The 9,489-nt window shown below is 47.5% G+C and overlaps 1 protein-coding gene across 2 annotated transcripts in view; it reads right to left on the reverse strand.

The window, feature by feature from the left end:
- EXPH5 (exophilin 5) overlaps positions 1 to 7,631 on the reverse strand; it is an 80,895-nt gene extending 73,264 nt beyond the window's left edge. For both annotated transcript variants that reach the window (XM_043579265.1, XM_043579263.1), the window contains exon 1: positions 7,320 to 7,631. In XM_043579265.1, the coding sequence (XP_043435200.1) occupies positions 7,320 to 7,438 (119 nt within the window). In that variant the 5' untranslated portion in view covers positions 7,439 to 7,631. The remainder of the gene's footprint in view (positions 1 to 7,319) is intronic.
- Between the last annotated feature and the right edge of the window lie 1,858 nt (positions 7,632 to 9,489).

Consider the following 9,489-nt stretch of genomic DNA (forward strand, 5'->3'; position numbering starts at 1 on the left):
GGATGTTACTGGAAACTGCAGACAGCTTGGAGATCCATGTTAATCCACATCTTATTAAACGATCAGAACAAGCAAGCCTACCTGGTCCTCCTGTGACTTCCAGGTGGTCTTCATGGTCCCTTCCCGAGGCCCCACGGGGCTGCTCCAGGGCAAGCTGCGTTAGTATGAACACTTCGCCTTACAGCATTGACCATCAACCAAAAACTTTCATAGATGGAAGCCATTTGGTGCAGAATCTGCGTTTTATTCTCTGCTGTATTCTCAGGGCCAACACAATGTCTGGCACATAGTAGATGTCCCATAAATAGGAGTCCAGTGTTTCCTGAAAATCGATCTCTTAGCCAGAGGCTGACTTCACCGGCTGGGACAGCAGAGGACAGGCAGAAAGCCTAGGACAGGAGACTGTGTGTCTTAGCTTTTAAACTCTGCAGGGTGCTACAGCGTCCACAGCTATGGACCCTCCACCATTTTGATAAACATTCCCCCTCTGGAGCCGCGGCTCAAGTACAATAGTATACATCAATCAGAAACAACTAAGTTCAGGGGGTGCCTGGGTGGCTCAGTTGGTTAAGCATCCAACTTCAGCTCAGGTCATGATCTCACAGTTGGTGAGTTTGAGCCCCGCATCGGGCTCTGCGCTGACAGCTCAGAGTCTGGAGTCTGCTTCAGATTCTGTCTCCCTCTGTCTCTGCTCCTCCCTCATTCAAGCTCTGTTTCTCTCTCTCAAAAATAAACATTAAAAAAACAAACAAAAGAAACAACTAAGTTCTGGAAAACCCTCCTGGGCCACAGCTTTGCCATTAAGCAAAGATAGTCTAAATTTAGACTTGCCATTTTACAACCTGATGGCATCAGGTGCTGTGATGTCTTATACTTTGTAAGTTTTCTGCAAGACGAAAAATAAACATTTTTGATTTGTTGCTATCTGTTCTGTGAGCTGAGTAGTTGGTATAATCTCTCGGCACATTCTGTTTCGGTTACATTTATGAGACAGGGATGGGTGGCGGTGGGGGATGGACATGGGGGGGTGACAAGAAGGTAGTTGTGTTTTTCAAAGATTTGTAAAAAAGTAAGATGTGGGCACCTGGGTGGCTCAGTCGGTGAAGCATCTGACTCTCGGTTCCAGCTCAGGTCATGATCTCATGGTTTCACGAGTTCAAGCCCCATGTCGGGCTCTGGGCTGACAGTGCGGAGCCTGCTTGGGATTCTCTCTCTCTCCTCCTCTCTCTACCCTTCCCGCTCTCACACTGTCTCTGTCTCTCTGAAAATTCGTAAATAAAACTTAAAAAATAATGTTTAAAAAAGATGCTTTTTAGATTTTATGTATTAAATATGTATACATATATGAATATATATATATTACATGTATTTGTGTATATTCATGTGCACATGCACACACACAATTGCCTCCACAGTATGAGACAAGTATAGAGAAAATTTCCACCTGCCAATCAACTGTGACTCTAACTCTCAGCCATTTTTCCTCACTGTGGCAAGAACCACAGACTATGCAAGGCCTCAGAAGTCCTACCCGGAACTGTCAGACTGGAACCGAAGTGGTAATTTCCACCTCTTTCCATGGCTCTCAAAGTATTTCTGTAGTACAGATTCCAGACTCACAGGGCAGACGGGATAAATGTAACACAGACTATCGTGCGATTCGGGGTTCAGAGGTGGGAGGAATCCTGTCTGGAGCGTGGAGGGGATCTGGGGAAGGGGAAGAAGGTAAAACACACTGAGTTGAAGTGGGGAGAGAAGCTAGGGATTTCAGAAGCCCCTGACTCTGGCCCAGGCAGGCCATGAATTTCCCATCAAGGAAGTATTCGCTGGAAGCCTACTGCATGCTGGCACCTTGCCTGTCCTCGGGGTCTCTGACCTCTAAGCCACGGAATCCAGTACCCTTCCCCTCCTCTGCCTTCCTGGAGCCTCAGGAGACGGCAGGTGCCCAGCATTGCTGCCCAGCAATGCACATCACACATCCTTTCCCCATCCTAGCAGTGCTGAGCTCAAGGGCAGACAAGAGACACTCATGGCTGCCAGGCAAGCCCAGTCCTTCCAGCAAATGTTTACTGTCTGTCTACCATGTGCCGGGAGCTACGTCAGGCCCCAGAGATTCACCAAAAGGAGAAGCGTAGATTTTTGCCTATTTTTTTCTAGTTGCCGTCCCCAGAAGAAACTGAAATAACAACACAGTCAGTATTTTGAGTCTGCTGTTTCACAGACCAATGACTCATAAGCATTGCCCCTCACCTGTATTCGTGCTGAGCTTGAGGGGTCTACACCAGCTTTACAACAAGATAGTCGGTAAAGGTAAAATTAAAATATCGAACTGGGCAAGATAGTTATCTTCATAATTGTCAATTACAATGACTGAACTTTTATTGGATATTTAGATTAGAAATGCCCCACTATGTTGGTATTATTTTCCCACTATTCTGCTATTTTTTAATACTGTAATTATTATCTGAGAGTAAATGTCTTGTTTTTCCTCGGGGAAAAATAGAGTACAGTGGAAAGAATTTATTTGGGTTCAAATTCTAGCTGTCACTGGGGATCTGTGTGACCTCGGGCAAGTTCCTTAACCCTGAGACATTTCAGTTTCCTTCTGTACAAAGCCATCAACACAACTTACCCCCAAGGGATGGTGCTGAGGATTATTCAATGCTGATGGGTAAAATAATTTTTAAGTTAGATCTGGATTTAAATTCTGGCTCTGTTGCTTAACTTGGACAAGATACTCAACCTTTGTTAAGTTGTTTCCTTCTGTGTGAAACGGAAATTCAAGTGTGTGCATAACGAGGTTATTGGGACAATTAAACACATGTAACACGCTTAGTACAGTGCCTAATATACAGTAAGGGATTGATAAATGTGAGTTGTTATCAAAATCACAGTAATTACTATTATAAAAGGCAGCACTTAATAAATGTTGCTGTGGCCATCTTCTCTACCCCAGACTCCTACTAATGAGAAATATCCAAGAATTGGACTGGGTCAAGGTTAAGGCATAACTTTATAGGTAGTGCCATATTGTTTACCAAAAGGATTGTATTCCACTTACAATTATTGTTATTATTATTATTATTATGCCACTAATAAGATGCTAAATCTATCCATTTAATGCTGACCCTCACCAACAGTTTTTTCCTGTTATTTTTAAAAGTGGTATTTTGATATTACTTCCATTTGCATTTCTTTATCACTGTGAGGGTGAACATTTTCCCATAATGTTTTGTTTACTGTTGGGATATCTTCGAGCATGAACAACTTATTTTTATCTTTTGCCTGTTTATCAGTTTGAATCTTAGTGTTTTTCTTCAGTATTTGAATAAACACTTTATCAGGAACATAAATAATATTTAATGCAAATACTTTCCCACTAAGCTGGGGCCAGAGAGATCTGATACCGATGAGGGAAGAGCAGGGGAAGTTCTGTGTGTTCAGGACCATGTCTATGGGTGGGGCTATTGGGTCTCACACAATGAATTCAACTACTCTCTTGCCTTTAACATCCACCTCTGGGCATCTCTGGCCCCGCATGACACTGTGGTTCTATATTTCTGACTATAAGACACTTCTTAGTTGCTTTAGACACCTCAAGCCTATTATAGATATAAATGAACTCCTCAGTTGTGCCCCAACCAGCAAACTTGACAAACTTCTCCATTTGGTCCCTTATTGTTCTCGCCAAGATGTCTTTTTTTTTTTTTTTTTAATGCTTATTTATTTTTTAGAGACAGAGAGTGAGAGAGTATGCACGGGCACACAAGTGGGAGAGGGGCAGAGAGAGGGAGACAGAGGATCTGAAGCAGGCTCCTTGCTCTCAGCACAGAGCCCGACGCGGGGTTCGAACTCACAAACCGTGAGATCACGACCTGAGCCAAAGTCGGACACGCAACCGACTGAGCCACCCAGGCACCCCTGTTCTAGCCAAGATATCTTAAGACTCTTTCTCAATTCAGATACTCTTCTTCCCCACCCTATTCCAAAGTTTGCATTAAGCCACTTCGCTTTTATGCAAGTCTGACATTAGTACCTGTTTTCACCAACCAAATGAAATCCGAAGAAGATTTTCACTTTTACGGAAAAAAGTAAAAAGCAAAAATAACATTTAGCACGTTTCGCAGGGAGGCTTTGTGGAGGCCGCGCACCCCAAGTGGCGAGAGTGGCCCTGCCAAGCTCCTTCCCTGGGGAGCTACACTCAGCACACAAGCCGTGAGGTTTGGAACTGTGTGTGCGAGCGTCTGTGCTTTACCTTGACTTATTCTGGGCATCACTCATCAAGATGTGTCCTAAGGTTTCAGAAACACCTGAAAGAGGTTATTTTGGGGGCTAGGAAAGCTCAAAATTTCTTCCGTATCAATTAATGGTAATTGCCTCTTTGTTTTATGCCACGTTGGCTTATGAAGCTTTCACAGGAAATGCTTTCTTTTGGGATAGTGGGGAAAACCTGTAGAGCAAAAAGCCCTCCCAGAGTCTCTCAGACAGGCCTGTTGTACTGTCTCCTACAAATACTCTTGCATGATAAGTCACGTGTCCTGACTTTTGATTTGGAAAATATGATCACAAAATGAGCAGCGGCAGCCAAGTTGACATGTTATCTCAGGTCTTCTCTGCATGTCAGCATCTGCTACTAAAGCCACGCACGTGAGATGGTGAGCAGCACAAGGCCATCAGACTGCTACCCAGTGATGGGGATGTGATAGTGGGGTTCAGGAATTAACCAGCGGGAAAGAACATACTAGAAATAATTGCCTTGAGCATTTGGCCCAAGTGTCCAATGTCCCTAAGTTATTTTTATTTTATTTATTTTTTAGAGAGAGAGAGAGAGACAGGGAAAGCACACAAGTGGAGGAGAGTGGCAGAGGGGGAGAGAGAGAGAGGAGAATCCCAAGCAGGCTACATGCTCAGCATGGAGTCCGACTCAGGGCTCCATCCCACAACCCTGGGATCATGACCTGAGCTGAAATCAGGTCGGTTAAGCGTCTGACTCTTGGTGTGTGCTCAGGTCATGATCTCACAGTTGGCGAGTTCAAGCCCCACATCAGGCTCTGTGCTGACAGCATGGAGCCTGCTTGGGATCCTCTCTTTCCCTCTCTCTCTGCCCCTCCCCTGCTTGTACTCTCTCTCAAAATAAATAAACTTAAAAAAAAAGTCAGACACTCAACCGATTGAGCCACCCTGGTGCCCCCCTAAAATTATTTTAAAAATTAATTTTTAATGTTTATTCATTTTTGAGAGACAAAGAGACCAAGCAGGAGAGGGGCAGAGAGAGAAGGAGACACAGAATCTGAAGCAGGTTCCAGGCTCTGAGCTGTCAGCACAGAGCCTGACACGGGGCTCATGAAGTGGGAGATCATGAGCCCATGATCATGATCATGGGCTCACGAGCCCAATGCGGGGTTCATGAACCCATGAACCAGGAGATCATGACCAGCCGAAATTGGATACTTAACCGACTGAGCCACCGAGGTGTACCCCCTAAGTTATTTTTATATTTTAATGATGCCATTTTAAAAATTATTGAGGTGATTATTTTTAATAGTTGAATAGTTACAGTACTGATCTTGTCTTAGCATTATGCCTTTTTCTGTTGATGCCCCAGTTAGGATATGAGTTTCATGCAGTCGGAAAAGGTGTTTCCGCCTTCCTTCTAAGGCCCAGCCCAATGGCCGTGCCACCTACGAATACTTGTAACTCCCCCCAAAGGCGGCTGCTATGGACACCATGAGCTACTATTGAGGAAACACAAGGCAAACATCAGGTCAAATATAAAAAGCCAAAATTCTCTTGAATGAAAATTAAAATACATAACATTACTATTTCTAAAACTACACGTCATGAGAAGCCATGAAGCATCCTCAGTGGTTACTTCCTTCCCTCCTCTTGTTCCCTAATTCTCCCCTCAGTTTCCCCAACTATATATACTGGATCACTTAAGCCCCATCCTCTCCAGAGACAGGAAACCCTTCCAAGGACACACCAACAGCCCCCCAGTTCCTTAGTCCTTTTGGGAAATGTGTTGAAAACAAACTACATACAATTCTAAAGTCCTCCTTCCCCAGGCTGGGTGTGCCTGTGGATGGTGCACGTGCATATGTATGGGTGCACACACGTGGATGTGTATGGGTGTGGACACGCAATGAGGAAATGATGGAGCCTGTTTTTCTAAAGGCAGAATATGATGATGTGAAGTACACATCCTCCAACTTCAAGAGATGTATCTACTAAAGAGGTGTGAAGACAGGGCTTTGGGTTCAGTGTATTCTAATTGCTTCTACAAAGACCAACTAGGGTTTTCCTGGGTGAAGCGTATCTTTGGAGGTTTTTTTCCTGGGGGGGGGGCGAGGGATGGGCACTGGAATCTTTGAAAGGAGGGGGAAACCTAGAACCCACATCACCAAAAAGCTGCTCACAAACGAAACGGTTTGCCAAATTCCAATCAATGACACACTTTTTGGTCTGAGAGTGATGGCCCGAATTCCCTTCCAGGGTCAACCGGAGAAGGCCTTGGATGGGTCTATTCTAGAATCGGTGAGAAAGTCCTCGTATTCGTTCCAGGGCCTATCCGGCACTTTGCCAGCAGAAAAACGGGTTCATTTACATCCCAGGCAACGATCTCTCGATTTTATTCTCTGGTATCTAATCCCTCACCTGTAACACTGCATAGTAAGGTTAAGGCGCAACACTACCGGCAAGGAGACCCACGCGTTGTGGCCACTCCGCGCGTCCCAAGCCGAGGCCAGCTCACTCCACACAATTTGGCAAGTTGCTGGAGTTCGGCCCTTGGCGTGGGACCACTTCGCCGCCGGGGAGATGCCATCTCTCCCAGGCGCCGCCGACTGTCGGCGAGGGCAGAGGGGGAGCGACACCGGCGAGGGCGGACCGCCTGCAGGACTGGTGTCAGAAAGCACGTGGGTGCGCGCCCGCCAGGACCTCGCGCCGCGCAGCGCCCCCGCCCCTTTTCGCCCGCCCAGCCGGCCTCCGCCCCCGGCGACCGCTCCGGGGACGTCCGAGCCCACCCCGCCCGGGCCCCCGCGGCCGCCCGCCGCCCACGTGTGCCGGCCGGGGCGGCTCGGCGGGACCCACTCGGAAAGAGAAACGCTCCGAAGGCCGTGCCCGCCCCGGAGACGCGCAGGCCAGCCCGCCCGGGACGCCTACGGCCCTCGCGGGAGAAACCGAGCTCCGCTTTCCCCCGCGGGGCGGCGCGCTCCCCCGGAGGCCCCGACAGGTGCGCCGCCCCAGCCGCGCGCCCCCTCCGCGCGCGCCCGGGCCCCCGCAAGGCCCCGGGAAAAGAGTGAGAGGAGTTGGCTGTGTACCTGATCCTGTCCTTGTCTGCCCTCTGTAGCTCCTCATTTCTTTCCAGCACCTGAAGGATCTTCCTGGCTTCTTCGTCATTTAAGAAACTGAAATCAAACCCCTGAGGAACCTTCGTCATTTTCTCTCCTGTGTGTGAATTGCACTTCAGCTCCTTGGCGCCTTCTGTTACGAGGACATTTTTCAAGGTACAGAAGACCAGCTTCAGGAACCTGATCCCATGACCAATAAGAAGGCGGCCCCTTTTTAAAATCTAAAACCACAAAGTGAGGGAACAGCCCACACCTACGGGGCTCAGGTCGACAACACCTTAATGACATGTTTCGCTCCACCTATCCAACCGGGAAGCGAAAGGCACGGCCCCGCGGACAGAGGGAACCAATCCCATTCCAAGGGGGCGGGGCCTCCCTCGTCTCCTCCCCCCACCCGCAGCCTCGGCCTATCAGACTTAATCAAACTAACAATTCTCCACAAGGCCGCACCTAGAGGAGGCCCGAGCCGAAGGGTTGGCGCCAACGTACTGTCTGTTTTCGCTGTTGCTCTTTGCTCTCAGAACTCGAGCTGGACTAGTTGAAGGGCTGAGAAAGAATGCGAATCACAGTTAATCCTCCTTTTCAAAGAAGAGCCCATAGGAAGTAGAATTGCAGTAGGAGCTTTGGAACTGGCACAAGAGTTACCCTATTTGAAAGAAGGGCTGAACTCAATGCCCTGGGGGCTGTGGCCTGACCAGGCCCAAGGGATAAATTTAGTTCCTGGAAATAAGTTCTTTGCCAAGCCTCCCTTCTCACAGACACCCCCAAGCCACCCTCCTACAAAAGTCATTGTCAGGCTTTAAGGAAAACAAGACAAAACAAAACAAAACAAAATAAAACAAAAAACTTTTACAACCGCAGAATGGTTTATGGTGATTTAGGAGAAGACAGCCCCGGGGCAAGGGTGATGAAAATCACCTGTCTGTAGTTTTCTGTAAGATTTGATCTTTTTTTTTTTTTTTAATGTTTTTATTTATTTTTGAGACAGAGAAAGAGCATGAACAGGGGAGGGTCAGAGAGAGAGGGAGACACAGAATCTGAAGCAGGCTCCAGGCTCCGAGCTGTCAGCACAGAGCCCGATGCGGGGCCTGATCTCAAGGACCGTAAGATCATGACCTGAGCCGAAGTTGGACGCTCAACCGACTGAGCCACCCAGGCGCCCCAATTTGATCATCTTCTTAATAATCTCGGAGAGGTGATTCAAGTGCCACTTTCAAACACCTAATCCTCGGACTAAAGGGAAATGTAATACTCTGAAACCACAGAAATAGCTTTCCTAGAAAGTATTATTCTGAGATATGGAAGTTTCCAAATGTATTCATGTATATATACGTTTTAAAAATTACTGGAGCCTGGGCACAGGGTTGTAAGAAAGCCTGGCTCCAGGGGTCCCAAACAGACCAGATTTGGCCACTGGCCACTGACAGATTCCAAAGGCAGAGGAACTCGCAGTGGTGAAATGAGGGATTTATTTCCATGAGACCAACACCAGGGAGACTGCAGACTGCCAGCGTCACAAAGACTGTTTCCAAAGTACTGGTACTTCCAAAGTACCAGATTCAGATAAGAAAAATGTGGGACAAAGATCATGGGTACATGCAGGTGGGCAGTAAAGGTCAGGTTGGTGATTGTCATGGAGTCAGCCACCTGTGCTCCAGCTAGCTCAGGGCGGACCTTAGTGCTTGAGAGGGTACTTTAGGTCCCATGGGGGGATGCTTGGCCCTCAGGATCTTTTGCCTGAGTTAGGAGATAAACTGGGAAGAACTAATCAGGTCTTAATCAGTTAAAAAGTACAGACCGAGGACAAAATGGATGGAGGTGACTGAAGTCCTCTTTCATAATCAAGCCTTTGGCAGAAAACATGTTTCTTTCCTCTTTCTGCCCAAAAGTAACTTTATCAGATCAATGTGACTGTCCCATAGCCTTCGTTTAATCGCATCTTGCATAGTGGTGAGGATTACTGACATTTAAAGTCTACTTCAGGGGCGCCTGGGTGGCGCAGTTGGTTAAGCGTCCGACTTCAGCCAGGTCACGATCTCTCAGTCCGTGAGTTCGAGCCCCGCGTCAGGCTCTGGGCTGATGGCTCAGAGCCTGGAGCCTGTTTCCGATTCTGTGTCTCCCTCTCTCTCTGCCCCTCCCC

This window comes from Prionailurus bengalensis, chromosome D1 (assembly GCF_016509475.1).
Source record: "Prionailurus bengalensis isolate Pbe53 chromosome D1, Fcat_Pben_1.1_paternal_pri, whole genome shotgun sequence".
Lineage (NCBI taxonomy): Eukaryota > Metazoa > Chordata > Mammalia > Carnivora > Felidae > Prionailurus > Prionailurus bengalensis.